Source organism: Vulpes lagopus, chromosome 15, assembly GCF_018345385.1.
Source record: "Vulpes lagopus strain Blue_001 chromosome 15, ASM1834538v1, whole genome shotgun sequence".
In the NCBI taxonomy this organism is placed as follows: Eukaryota; Metazoa; Chordata; class Mammalia; order Carnivora; family Canidae; genus Vulpes; species Vulpes lagopus.
Window position 1 is genome coordinate 11,084,560 of NC_054838.1, and position 15,518 is coordinate 11,100,077.

Below are 15,518 nucleotides of genomic sequence, written 5' to 3' on the forward strand. Positions count from 1 at the left end.
GACCCGGGGTCGAGTCCCACATCGGGCTCCCTGCATGGAGCCTGCGTCTCCCTCTGCCTCTGTCTCTGCCTCGCTCTCTGTGTGTCTCTCATGAATAAATAAATTTAAAAAAAAAATTTTTAAAGAGCCCATTCCCTTAGTTTAAAATAAATAAATGATTTAAAAATTTTAATTAAAAATAAATAAATAAATGAATACACTAATCCTTGAAAGACACTGTGACATGATCAGAGAAAAGTTGCTGTTTTATTTATTATTTTTTTTAAGAGATAGAAGAGTATTATGGCTACATTTGGGAATTTTTAATTTGTATCCTATTTAGTCTGGTGTGCAATGTGACACGAGTTAATTGTACGTTATTTCGTGGTAACTACATGTTAACTCTGTTGGAAGTAATGGTAATTATACTGTAATTGATATCAGTTCTCCCACATCTTTGGAAAACCATACAATTAACACATATCACCACAGTTGGGCACTATCTTTTGTCCTTTGTAATGTTGCCGTGTTGCAGTACTATTTTGAATAGGGCCCTAAATATTTTCTACTTCTTTTACACTCATTTTAAAATTTTCGATTTTAAAATGAGTTTTGTTTTTCATGAAATGAGAGAAGTAGTTTCTGAATTTTAATGTTACTTAATTTTAAAGAAAAGTTCTCCCACAAATAATCAGACATAATATTGGGTTATTTTTATTTTTATTTCTTATCTGAAAAGTCATTCATTACATCCCTTGACCTTAGTACTTCCTGTTTCCTGGAAGGAGGATAATAGTAGAATAAACAAAATCTTGACATCAAGGAGTTAATTAGTTTTGTTTTGTTTCTCTCCTGAAGAGAGGCCCTTTTCTTAGCAATAACCTTTGCGTTTATGTTACTTTGTTTTCAGACAGAAGAGGATTTATTCTGTGCTAGTGCCACCATAATGAATGCCAAAATAGGGAGATGAGGCATATTTATGCCAATTCCAGGCTAAGATGTCTCACCTCCGATTTGGCCTTTCTTTCCCTTTCCTTTGTGTACCCTCCCTTTTATTTACTTTTGCCTGTAGTAGAGATGGAAGTTCAGAAGCAGCACATGAACCCTTTTTAGCCAAGTGTGACCATGGCTTGGAAGGCTTGTTTGACAAATGGATTATTTTTGGATGATTTCCCTGAAAATATGAATAACTGTTCAAATGCTTTTTTATGACACTGCACAGTGATGTTACCACTGTATGCTGCACTGTAGCTCTCAGGAGAATAGAGTTGGGTATCATAGAATCATGTGATTTCAGAGCTGAAAGAAACCATAGAGATAAGTTAGTTCAGCTCCCTCATTTTACAGATGAAGTAATCAGGGCCTAGCATAGTTTGTAAAGAGCACACGTGATGCAGAGTAGTTCAGTGGAAGGAGCAGGAAACTGAGAGTCTGAAGGCTAAGAAGTGTGTTCTAGATCTGTTACTGATTGGCTGCTGGACTTTGGGTTAGCATCCTAACCTCCTTGGTCTCTGTGCTCTCTGAATAAAGAGGTCTTTACATCTCCTAGCAACAAAGGCTTTCACGTGCTCCCTACTTTTCTTTTTTAAGATATATGTTATTTAGTAATACACATATTTCTTTACATTACAGTAAAATATCTTAGGAGATGTGATATACTTATATATCTCATAAATTAAAACAAATACATGGTAACATTTTTTCCATCTTTGGATTTATGTTTTTGAGAAAAAAAATCTTCAGATTTATCAACTTGCCAGCTAAAATCGAAATAGAAGGTATATTTTTGTGTGTGTGTGTGTTTTTTTAAGATTTTATTTATTCATTCATGAGAGGCACACAGAGAGAGAGGCAGAGACACAGGCAGGCAGAGGGAGAAGCAGAGGGAGAAGCAGGCTCCATGCAGGGAGCCTGACACGGGATTCGATCCCAGGACCCGAGGATCAGGTCCTGGACTGAAGGCGGCACTAAACCACTGAGCCACCCGGCCTGCCCTAGAAGGTGTATTTTTGAAGAAAATATTCATTCTTGGTTTATAAAGCTTTGGGGTCTTTAACTTAAGTAAACTGTATCTGTGTTTCCACAATAATATTAAAAGGTATTCATTGTAAATTAAATAGGCACCTGAAATCAAGTACCTAGATTTTGAAAAAAAAAAAAAAAAGAATTCCCAAGGTTTTTCTTTTAACGTTTTGTTTTGTTTTGTTTTGTTTTTTGGACTAAGACATTTGCTTAGCTGGTCATTAATTTTATTGTGACACTCTTTGTTCATATGATAAATGTTAGAATAATAAAGTCTTGCTGATGGTTTAAGTGGAGATAAAATTCACCAGTTTTTAAAATCATGTGTTCAATTTTGATAGTTCATATATTTTTACAATGAAACTTTTTGTGAACTTGTTACTGAAACAAACAGTTAATCAGAGAATATTCAGGAACAAATGTGCATCATGCCTCTCTGTAAATGAACACAAAGTTGGAAACCGCATATAAGAGTTGGGCTGCCACACAACTGGATTTGCTTAAATCTGAACACTTTATAACTCTACTTGGGAATTGCAAACTTATAAATAACCTTGCAATTGGTTAAAACCATATTAAAACCATATGAATGAGACAGAAAGCATTTGGTTAAAGGGGTTCAGTAAGGACTATAATCCTGATGAAACTAATTTAACTCAGTGGCTCCCAAGCCTAAAAGGATCTCATATCTTCAGCGTTAACGCTACTTTACCATTTATCATTTGATGATCAGTGACAAGAGTCTAAGTGTATGTTACAGGAGATAGACAGGGTGCTGTCCTTGCCAGGGGTGTGGGGAGAGAACTTGCTTAGTTTGGTGTACTCTTCAAGTCCTGAGGGAAACTTGTCATACATCATTTGAGAATGTTTTTGAAAGCTCCATAAAATATCCACAAGAAGCTCTGCAGACATTCATTCATTTCAACAGGCATGTGCTGCATGCTCCTTCTGTGGTTACAGGGCATAGAGCCCTTGCTGAAGATAGAGGGTGGACCAGATACTTTCCCACCTCCAAGGAGCTTCTGAGCCAGTGGCATTTTTCAGCATGCTGAAAGGTGATCTGAACAGCTTAAGTCAAACAATATTGACTTTATATCTTGCCTCAAGTGTGAATCTTTTGGAGTCTTGAAGACTTTGGCCACACCATCACAAGTCCTCTTTCCCTTTAACAGAGAACTTCCTTTTCTTGAAGAATCCTAGATAGATAGATAGATAGATAGATAGATAGATAGATAGATAGATAGAGTCGTCAGCTGCTGCTAGAGCCTAATCGCAAAAGCTTCCAGATAATTGTTTCTGAGGCAAGTAGGACCTCATATCTAAAATGTGCTGCTTTGCTGTTTGATGGTTTTGGAGCAGTACTGACAAGAGCCTTTTTGGCAGAAAAGGCAGAGGCAGCATTGTACTCGTTTGCTAGGGTTGCCATAACAAAGTACCACAATCGGATGGCTTAAACAAAAATTGTTTTCTTATAATCCTGGAGGCTAGAAGTTCAAGAGCAAGGTGCCAGCAGGATCGATTTCTCCTGAGGCCTTTCTCCTTGGCTTGCAGATGGCTACGTTTCACTGTGTCCTCACATGGTCTTTCTTCTGTGAGCACATACTTCTAATGTCACTCTCTCTGCATGTTTCCTCCCCTTGAGGATATCAGTCACTTTGGACTGGGGCCCCACCTAAAGGCGTCATTTTAATTTAATCACCTTCTTACAGGCTCTATATCCAAAGAGTCACATTCTAAGGTGCTAGCGGTTAGGGTTTCAATACATGAATTTTAAGAAGACACAGTTTAGCCCCTAACAGTTATTTTCTTTGAGATTAAGGTACCTAAGGGACTCCCTTGACCAAAGGTTTTATGTCTCTGTTCATATGGTTTCATCGAGATTATTGTCTCTAGAGATGTTCTTGTTTCTCTAGGGGAATTAAGCTGGAATTACTATGATTTTGTTTAACAGTTTATTCTGTTGTCCTTTCATAAAATATTGGCATTAGTAACTAATTTAAAGAATGAACAGCTGATGATGGATTGCTAAGCAATGTAAGGTAAGAATGTATAAGAAGAATATTTGAAGGTTGTGGTGGTGGTTGAGATTTTAGGAAAGATCCTTACAGAGCCTTTTTGAATAATAAGAACCAGCCAGACTTCCTGTATCTCAGTACCAGGCCAACCCTGATCAGGATATCACTCTGTTGTTCAACTGACATGCACACCTTCCTTTGTGTTTATCCAGTTTTTAATCATCTATATCTCACTGTTTTAAAAAAAAAAGACCTGAAAATTAATTTAAGTTTATTTAAAAGTAAAATTAAAGTGAACGAAGAGACGGGAATGATTTTATCAGGATTATCAGGATTTAGCAACCAGAGTGCCTAGGATGTGCCAACATCATGAGAGGCACTAGTGAAGTATAGATAATAAGAGAGAGACACCACACCCTAAGGAGTAAGCTGGGGAGACGTGTAAACAGATATAGAAGCCAATTCTTGTAGCACCCTTTTCTATAAACATGATGTGGTGATGGAACAAAAAGAGGAAGTGATAATCTGTGCATGAAGCTGGGAGAGGGCAGTCAACAAAGGAGTTTGCCTGGGAGAAATACTTTACTTTGGCCTAGAAAGGACTAAGTATGATGCCGTCAGCAAAGAAAGGGCATGACAGATGCAGATACGCAAGGCCTTGCAATATCACAATTCTGTTGTTCAGGGAACTCTAAATAAAGTTCCATCTTATTGGAACAGAGAATTTAAACTTGAATGCATAGGACATAAAGCTGATGAGAAGAACACGAGCCAGATCATAAGAGGTTGTACAAGCTATACAGAGAAGTTTGGTTCTCCTTATACAGATGATGGGGAGTACTGAAGGCTTGTAAGTACAGAATAATAAGATCCAGGTACTACATGGTTACTAGAGTTGAGATTTAAATTTAGTTCTGAGATGCTTAGCAACCAAGACAAAAAGGAAAGCAGTTTTTGTTTATATAGTTGCCTTGTTGATACAGGAGAATGGATATTGGCCTTTAGATCAGGACACTATCTTCATTAGTGTTTAGCTTTGAAACATTTAGCAAACACTAAATAATATCTTTCGCATAAGTGGATATTTTATGAGTAGCTTTATTTTTGCTAAGCACTCACACATATAATCTCTTATTTCATCATCACAACCCTGCGGCATGAGCATTTTCTATTTTATTTTACAAATGAGCAAACGGGCTCAGAGAGATCACATGGTAATTAAGTTGTAGAGTTATGATTCTAAATTCACCTCAGCACAAATACTGATCTAAATTTTGGTTAAGTGACTTAAATAAAATAGAAAAAAAAAATCTTTCTGAAAAAAAAATCTTTCTGAAGCCTCACCTTTTCCTCTTGTAAAACTGTTAGTGATAGTAATATTCTCCTTGTAGTATTGGCATAAAGGTTAAGGAAAATATTCATTGGAAAGAGCCTTGCACATAGTATATGATCAGTAAGTGACCCTCTTTGCTACCTCCACTCCAATACATGTATTTATGCTATGGGGACAAACACAGTTTTAAAACTTAGCCCTTAACTAATTCATGAGTCCTAGCACAATTTCGGTGTTAAGGGTGTATTAAAAGCTAGACAAATTAATAGTTTTAGCTGACAAAATGTCATTTAACAATGAGGTTCGATAATAACCCTCATTTCTCCCAGCCAGAGTCTTTATTACCATGATTACTGACTCTGCGGCCATCAAAATATCACTATGAAAGTCAATCCCTGTGCCTCCAAAATAACTCCCTCCAAACAGGAATTGCCTTTTTAAAAGTATACGTGGTGACTTTCTAATGTAAAGCCTATATTTTTGATCCTTCACTAAATTACTAAATGTATTATAAAGGATATAAAATAAAGGCTAATAAGTGATAGAGCTTGTCAAATCAATAAAAAGGAAATCATATGTGTGCTTAAGTAATATTTCTTGAGAATCACATCATGGCAAGATATGACCAGGGCATGGAATTAGAGCAAGTCTTTCAGAGCAAGATACAGATTCTCTCTCTCTCTCTCTGTCTCAACATTATACTTAGCATTGTCCTGCTTAAGAGAGAAAGAGATCTTTTTATTTCAAAATGTGTACTGCTTTTTTTTTATTATTTATTTATGATAGTCACAGAGAGAGAGAGGCAGAGACACAGGCAGAGGGAGAAGCAGGCTCCATGCACCGGGAGCCCGATGTGGGATTCGATCCTGGGTCTCCAGGATCGCGCCCTGGGTCAAAGGCAGGCGCCGAACCGCTGCGCCACCCAGGGATCCCCTGTACTGCTTTTTAAACAAAGCATTTGTGGTGGGTAGTGTCTTCTTTTGCCATATTTTGCAAAGACTTTGCAAAGATGCAAGTGCTAAATGGCAGAAAATTCCAAGTCAGACTCAAAAACCTCTTTTTCATAGTAAATTATACCATTAAATTGTATTCTTCTGTGTTCTTTTAACATTACTTACTTGTCTTTTTTATAAAATACTTAAGATTTTTTTTGGATTTCCTTGTTTTGATTATTATTATATATTTTGCCCAAAGAGAGATCATCACAAGTAGAGTGTTGAGTCTAAACATCTCTATCACAAACTTGAAATATTAGAAAATTGGTAAATTGGTAGTTCTTGCTTCCTTGGGACACTCACTTGTAAAGGGTTTCTTTGATTTATGTGGATAAATCAATTACGTGGCCTTGTAAAACCTGCAAGTATTTATGGGCACTATTACTAAATGCTGTGTAAGATATATAGAAAAGGTGTCAGACAAACCCTTGGCTTGAAAACCCCTCTGGTGTTTCAGGAGGAGACTTAGGAGGTGCAGGTGAACCAAAGCTCAATTCTTAAAAATAATATGTAACCAGGGACCAATTATATAGGGAAGACTAAGAATTTTTGTATATCACAAAACAGGTGGCTCAGAGAGGTTACAGAGTTCACAGACAACTTGGGCTTTTCAGTATGAATAGAATTTGGCAAGGAGGAAGAGAGTAGGAAGCTTATCCTAGCAGCGCTGAGGAAGAACAAGGAGGCACGATCATGATGTTATTATGGGAAGAGTTTCTGCCCGCCCCAAGCAGAGGATGTATGATGGGAGAGTTGTAGGAAATGGAATTTAAAAAGGACTTGAAAGCCAGGTAGAAGAAGAGTTTGAATGGAATGCAAGCAGGAAGGCGTGGAAGGTTTTAAATCAGAGCTCTGAAGCGGATCCCTGTGAGCAGTGTGCCTAGATGGACTGGGAGGGCAGTGCCACAGTCGGGCAGCCCCGCAAGGGGGTGGTGGCAGTGATCTAGGAGTGCGGGCAGGAGCGCAGGGGCCGTCAGTGATTACGGGATGCCAGGGGGCCGGGGAGGGACCACTGCCAGAGACTCTGTGGAAGAGGAATCAGCAAGCCTGGAGAGGGACTGAGCGTGGAGGGACGAGGGAAGCAGGGAGGCAAATAGTACCGACCAGCTGGTATTGATGTAAAGAGGGCAGGAAGGGAGGCTGTGCAAGTGGAGAGCTGCTTTTGCAGGGAAGTCTTCACTCTCGGTTGGGGTAAGTTTTCCTGGGTTGCAGAGAAGCTAAGGCCTGGAGCTGGGGTGAAGTGACAAGACTTCTTTTGGGGAGTACTTAACAATTTAGGGCTGAGACACTGAGGATAGATAATGTCTCAGGACATTATGCTGGCCTTTGAGAATTCCTCTTCATCGTGCAAGTATTTGTTCTTACTCTCAGAAAACTCTGCTTCAGGAGTACACAAGAATGCGACTGGTGGCACTGCAGTAACTCACTTTCCCTACAAAATGCCTTATTATTACATAGTTGGAAGAAGTCTTTAATATTTAAATATGTCTTTTAGGATATAACAACAAAATTCTTATTTACTTACAAAAGATTCATGCCCAAATCCCCACATAGGAGATGGATGATTCTAAATTTGTGATTACATGAGCATAAAATTTTCTAATTACTATTATCTACATGCAGAGATATATGTGTATATGTTATGTATATAGTTTATACAATATAAAATATTTGTACAAAAAACATGTACAAAGATTCTATAAACAGACTTATTGAGCATCAGCGTAGAGTAGACTAACCTAAGGTCTTTTATATGTGAAAGTAACATGAGATAATTATTTTTTGCCCATTTTAACCGCAGCATAGGTCATGGCCCTTTAGGTGTATGTTGTGGCTGTGGCTATTATGAATGACCCACATTCAGACAGTCTTTAGGAACCAGCTCTGACTAAAGATTGGTCAAGTACCTCTCATCTAGACCATTGGAATAAAATACATTACATCTTTGTCCAGTCACGTCTGCCTGTCAAACTAAATATATTTGTAAAGCAACAAACAAAAAGCTTCTCTCTCAGCATTTACCACTTTCCACTTCAGACTGTAGAAGCAGGGACCGTTTGGAAGTCATTTGAGGTACGGTGTGGACTGGTCAGGCTTGGCAGCCCCGAAGGGAGGGTGCCCAGCACATCAGACATTCCACGTTGGTGTTTTCCAGGAGATGGTTGCCGTCAGTCACCTCCCGGATGGTTTGAAAAAGGCTTGTCTTGCTGGCTAGCAAACTGTTATTTAAGTACACAATCCACTCTACTACTGAAACAGTTTTGCCAAACTTATCCAAGTATTCTAACGTGCTTAAAGATGGTATAAATATCATTTATTGCCAGCAGTTTCCTTCAGACTATCTGGAATGTCTTCCTGCTCCCTGATCTAAGTGTCCCAGTTTACATTATGGCCTTTACTGCCTCTGTTTGATGGAGTGATCAGTAAAAATTTAATGACACTATAAAATAATAAAAATGTCATTAATTTACCACGGATCTCGGATGCGGTGGTTGTAAAGTTACATTAATAAACAGAATATTTTTTACAACAAAAAGCATTGTTACGGGGGAATGTATAAATAACACACATAAATTTAAGAGCAATTTTACTGTTAGCACACACATTATTATGGAATAGCCAATAAGTGTATAAAACATAGTATATAAAATTTTATTAAAATATACTGTGCACATCAAAAATTCAGCTTTTATCTAAGTGCAAAGAAAAGCCATTATTGTGTGCTTACTGTTTCATTGCTGTTCTTTCCCCATATCACAATTTTACATTTTGTTGCCAGTAAGAGGAAGTTGATTTTTTTTTCTTAGATGGAAGCAAGGCTCCGTTCTTTTAGTCACCCCAAATCCATTCTCTTTCTCCACCCATGCAAAAACAAAATTGATCAATCTTGCCATGGTAGGGAGGGATAAGTTGCTAATTTAATGCAAAGTTGAAAATAATGCCCAAGGAGTTGAATGGTTTGTTCAGTGACTCTGGAAATAAGGGATAATAATGCAGCAGTCTATCTGTCATCAGTGAGGCTGCCCCGTCATTGACTCTGATAATATGTGAAGATGATGGATGCCAGCGTCTTGTGGCTTGTAGCATTGAACATTCATCAGCTCTCACTAAAGGGGGCTTTATCATTTCAATATCTTTACTTAATATGCAACATCTATCTCATACATCATAATTTCAAAGCACTTAGAGAGCCAACAGTCCTACAACACAGCAGGGCTGACTTTCAGACTTTAATTTTTTTCAATAACTTTTATGTTGCCTGCATGTTTTGTGACTGACAATGCATAAGTAAGTGTCTGATCACATCGCTGCATGTAAAATGCACATTTTGCCGTCAACGTGAAGATTGGGGACTTTCGGGGGGGGGGGGGTTGAGATTCAATTAGCATTGAGCAATTTTGCTTACATCTCCAAAATATCTTACTTGGGAGCTGTGTACATTGTGAGAGCTAGTTCAAGTGTGTGGAAAAATCTGCGGTGAAGAACTTGCCTCTCGCAGTCTATATTTGGTTGACGTAGGGGCATGCCCATTGGCACTTATTGGCCAGGAGTCGAAGCCTCTTGGAACCAAAGTATCTTTGAGCGAATCTCTGTGCCTGTGTCCACCTCCTGTATTCACCAGGCTCATGTTCAGCCTCACTGGTAAAACCTTTGCTTAGCCCAGCTGCCTGGAGCTAAGTTGTAGACATCGGGCTCTCTTATCTTATGGTTATGTGGCTGGCAAATAAATATTCTGAGCTATTCTTTGAAGAAGGAAATCTTCTGGGAGGCTAGGTAGAAATTTATATGAAAGGGCATGGCTTTGCAGGGTCCTTCTTTAATCTCAAACACAAGTGCTTAATATTACCAAATATAAAATGCAGCCCACTGCCCAAAACAATTTTTATCATTGATTTATTTTCTGCCTGTTTAACAAGTGTTTCATGGGATATTCTTCCCTGACTTCTACTCTGTCAAAATATTGATATTTTATAAGGAAAGTATCTCTGCAGAAGAATGTTTTTTTTCAATGAAGTCAGAAAAATGTATGACTTCAAAGACACTGTGAATGTGTTGTTGAATGTTCTGAATGTTTTTTGTTATGATTAAAAACAAGCTGATAATACTGAATTGTGAGTGCACTTCATTTTTTATAAAAGAAAAGATATTATCATCATGTAAGCTTTGTTGTCTCAGGATTTTACAAACCATGGCATGTAATTTTCCCTCTTCTCCTTCCTTGTCAAAATATTGATATTCTTTCAGGAACTTTATTTTTTTTTACTGAGAATATTTTCCGGTAAAATCAAAGAGAATGAATGACTAGAAAGATACTTGAAATATGCATATTGATAGGTAGCACGGTCTGTTGATTTTCAGAGAAAGTTGTTTTTCCCCCCATGAAAATACAGCTAAAGGTTGTTCTTCCAAGAAGATTGCAGGTGTCACATCAAAACTCCTTTTGCATTTAACATAGGGAAAGCATTCACATGCAAATATTTGAAATGCGAAACAATGTGATAAAACAAAGGTTGAATATTTTGCTTTCCCTGGTACTACTCATCTTCACTTTAATTCTTTTCCTTTACATCATGACAACCAGAAGTGCTACTCAAAAATAGAAATTGGCTGATTAAAAGCAGCTGTCCTCCCCCTAGACAACGTGTGAAACTCCCACATGGCTTGTGGTTTGCTTTCTGTTGTGGCCTGCATCTGGGTTAATTTGTTCTTGTGCAGCGGTGTTTTCACATAAGAAGATATTGGGGAACCATGCCTAATTTGCTTTTTATTTTCATTCTGTTTTTTATAAGTGTCCTATTTCAGAGGTTTCCCCATAGCCCACTATTGTAACCAGTTAGTATTACTCGGTTGGGGAAATTCATGATTATAATTTTGTTGCAAATCTTTCATAGAAACGGTGCTAGATTAAAGCAAGGTTTATGCTGTGCTTTCTTCCAACACAGATTTCAACATATTCCATGATGAAGGGGAACTGGAAGACTTCCTGCACAATTTGACTGATGGGAATTAATTATAGAAATATAATGATATTCAAAAATAATCATATTAGAAAGCACAAATGTAGTGAGACTGTACAAATGAGACACAGCCTCTATCAAGTAATTGTATGTTTGCTCTTTAAGAATATTTCCAAGTTTCTAAACATCTTACAGAAGAGAACACTCGCAGAGTGTTTCCATCTAATGCCGAACATGCTCAGTACAGAACTAGGTCATTGAACAATAGACTGAACAGCAATCAGCACTCTACTGCTGCATAATGCATTAAGTATAACATGCAGAAACCATTCCCGGGGCTGGAAGCTGCTATTTCATGTCTGTAAATTCAAGCTGACATGACATTTAATATTGTTTCATAGTAATGAACAACAAGGTTTCATTCATTCATAAGCACCACACAAAGCCAAGTTTGAGTGTGGAGAGTAGCAAGAAGGTGAGAAGGGGACACGTGCTGTGTTTTTGCAGACAAGAAAACCATCTCAGTGACGCTCAGTGAGCCCTCTGCTACTGATCCAGAGAGCTGCAGAGGGAGAGTTCAGTGCCGTCTTTCAGGCTCCCTGTCCTAGAAGAACTGGCTGACAGAGTGGGACATCTTGGAGTTTCCCTCCTCCAGCGGCAGGAGATTTTCTACTTTCCCCACTCAATGGCTGGCTAGGGGTAATCGCCTTTCTGACTTTCTGGGAAGTGGAAACTCCCAAGCAAAATAGGAGCATCAGTGCCGTCATCTCATCCACCCCCTTTGACACATTTGGTTTTGAAATCCTCTTGCCTAAAATCCCGATTTGTATTTTCCCAGGAATACCAATGCGAACTGTGATCTCTAAATGAGAAAAATTCCTCTCCCATTAACTAGCAGTATATACCTTAATGGGAATTGTTCTTTCAAGTTTTGCACTTGAGGCTCAAACCTTTCACTTGCATTCCTTTTAGACGCCTGGCGCAAATCCCACTGAGAGAAGATGCGCGGTGCCACCCGGAGGGCTTCCCGGCGCCGGCTTCCTTTCCTTACAGGTACTCTGCTGTAGACACTGTCGGCGCTGTCGGTGGCACCACTAGGATTTAGTGGAACCTTTCTGAAAGCTTTCCGGAGCCCCCAGGTCGATCAGAAACGGGTTGTTTGTAAATCCAAGTTTTGGCCATGAAGCAGAATAGAAGCTGGAAGGGAAAAGTGGCTGCTTCAGAAGCTAGAATAAGCCTCTGATTATTCTTTCCTCTAGGAAAGAACACGCTTTGAGAACTTGGGGCCCCAGTTAACAGGAAAGTCAAGTGAAGATGGAAAGCTGGGCCCAGGTGTCATCGATCTAACTCGGCCAGAAGATGCAGAGGGTGAGTGGCTTTTCCGTAGCTCTTTTCTGCTGCTCTGGGCATTTGTGACGATGCAACTGAGTTAGCTCTAGGGCCTTCTACAATCTTTCCTGGGAGTACCAGCTGGATTTTTTTTTTTTTGGCAAAGCAGAGGAAATGTTAGCCTCCATTACATATTATAGCTGAGGATGTTGAGATGTAGCTAGAGCCCACATTACTGAACATGTAGCCATTCGAGGACTTCAAGCTGCTGTTTTCAAGTTTTTGTATCAAGGGACCCTCTGCATTCCAGTGAGTGACGGAATTCTGTGTGTCATCCATGTCACTGACTTCTTGTTTAAAAAAGGGCTAACACATAAAGGAGGATTTTTTGTTTCAACCCCAAATCAAGTGAGTCCCAGGTACAGTCAAACCACTTTGGGAACTAACTGATGGTTTGCAGCAGATCTCGCATAAAATCAATGCATCCTCGGGCAGGGCCCAGCCTGTGCCCGAGCACTAAGCGTCACTAAAATCTTTTGAAAGTCTAGATGGAAAGACGAGCTTCACTCTCAGTGGGTTTACCCACAGCACTATCCATGCCTGTCCACTCCTCTTCCCTTTTTGTTTGTTTGTTTTAAATGCACAAGCAGCAAATCAGCAGAAATTGCTCCCCAGAGGCTGGGTACAATTTATGAGTTAGGTCAGCACTTCGGTAGTAATGTTGCCTGGTTATTTACTGTGTCATCACAGAGTAGGGACTGGTTTTCCCGTTAGCTGTTCTTTTGGCAAAATCCCTCCCACCAGTCAGGGAAGATTAATCTGTTCTCTTCAGAGTAACACAATACTTCACCCATCTTGGGTCCCAGCTGAAGTTCTTTAGCTTAAAGAGAAGAATCTTACTATTATCCTCTTTTATTGGCAGAATTTCTTCCAGGACCTTAATCCCTTGAAAACACAAGAAGACATTTGTAGCCACATCTAAACAGGGTAGGGCTTCTGGTGAAAGCCCGGGACCATCCAGGCAGTTGAGAAGTCTCTGGCTTGAATACTAAAAGATGGATGGTGTCAGACATTAGGAAGCACTTTAGAGAATTTCCAGAAGGCAGATTTTGTTTAATGCCAGTAGGAGACACAGATGTTCAATGATAGTCCCGGGGACAAGGTGTTAAATTCTGATTGGTATGTGGGGGGGGAGTTGGAGGGGGGAGGACAGGAGAGAGGAAGAGGAGGAGGAAGAGAAGGAGGAGGAAGGGAGGGATAAAGGGGACTCAGAACCAGATTTGCATTCGCTGACTTCCATGAAGAATGTATACCAAGAGTACAGTGACCTCGACACTTAGAAGTGTGGGATTTTCCTCATGAGGACTGAGGTTCCTTGGCCTAGGAAACCAGTTGTTCAGGCCTGGCCCATCTCAATTTTGTTGCAGGATTATACCACAGGGTATCTAAACCTTTGACCGTACACAGCGAAATAACATTTTTCATCCCTTCGGAGTATTCACTTCGTTCATTTTTCCATAGACTAGGAGGTACGGAGTTCTATCACCTTACCCTTGTTCCAGAAGTTCTCTTAATCTGTCATTCTTCCTCCAGTTTCTTAATTGTATAATGGGTATACACTTGGTCAGTTACCTCTCAATAATGCTAATGATTTAGCTAATGATATTATGCACTTGATAATTAAAAAGCAGGATTGGAGTTATTAGCCATTATGAAAGGAAAAAAATTAAACACTTAACTGGAGGGAAACATATTGTATAGAAATATCTTTGAAAATCCCTTTCAGTATCCAGATCATCTGGATTCAGACCAATTTCCTGGTTACTTTGGTTTTTGTTCTTGTTGTGTGCTTCTTAGCAAACGTTTTTGAAGCACTTACCTGCCAGAGACTGTGCTAAGCTTTTTACACACATTTTCTCATGTAAACCTTATACAACTCCATAAAGAAGGTATTATTATACGTCTTCCACTTTACAGAAGAGACTACTAAAGATGAGAGAAGCTAAGAAACTTGCCACCAGTCCCATAGGTAGTAAGGGTAGAGCTGAGAGTTGATCCCAGCAGCCAGGCTCCAGGACCCATGCTTCTGAACACTGTGCTATACTGGCGTGCCCAGCATACGCAGATATATACGTGGTGCCTTCACTTTTCTGAACAAACTCCTTGTGACCTTCCTCAGTATGGCCCATTTCCTCTCCCCTAAATATAGCAAGTCATGCCATACACCAGCTCTCGTGTTACTCTATCGCACACAGCAGCAATGCCTGATGAGTGTAATAGTAGAAGGGCTGTAGTGGCCCAGGAGCTTAAGGAGCGTGTGAAAACCTCCCTTCAGAAGCTTGCCCAGGGCTGCCATTGAGACCTCATGTGCTTTGGGGGACTGTGAGTTCATGAATGGAGTCAAGTTACCGGCTCTCAGATGGACAGCAGCGCGCCGCCTTTGTGAGGACTGCTGGGATGGGCAGCAGCCTTCTTCTGCTGACTTCGGGATATTTCCTGGCGTCTGTTCAAGTAAGAGCTGATTGCAAAGCCTGCTGGAGTTACAGTTCCTATTAAAGTCAGAGCAGATAGCAGGTACACATGATCCGTTCTCTACTTTGCTCCTTCACATTTGCCTACACAGGAGGAATAAGAAGGGGACTACAGCAGCAGAATAAGTATAACTTAGAAACTCCTTCAGTCAGTTTGTGGTCTAAGCAAAACAAAGCAAAACAAAACAATACATTACCTAAGGGTCCACCAGGTGCCAGAACTAGACACTAGATAAACCAAGGGAAGCAGAACAGATATGTTCCTGACCTCTTGGAGTTTAAAGTCTAGTGCAGGGAGACAGAAGATTAAAAGGGAAATGTATACAGACAGATGGGCAAAATCATCACTGAGAAAA

The 15,518-nt window shown here is 39.6% G+C and overlaps 1 protein-coding gene across 24 annotated transcripts in view; it reads left to right on the forward strand.

The window, feature by feature from the left end:
* Positions 1-15,518, forward strand: part of SOX6 (SRY-box transcription factor 6) — a 585,747-nt gene that overhangs the window by 527,117 nt on the left and 43,112 nt on the right. For all 24 annotated transcript variants that reach the window (XM_041730048.1, XM_041730065.1, XM_041730058.1 and 21 more), the window contains one exon: positions 12,562-12,670. In XM_041730048.1, coding sequence (XP_041585982.1) covers positions 12,562-12,670 — 109 coding nt within the window. The remainder of the gene's footprint in view (positions 1-12,561; positions 12,671-15,518) is intronic.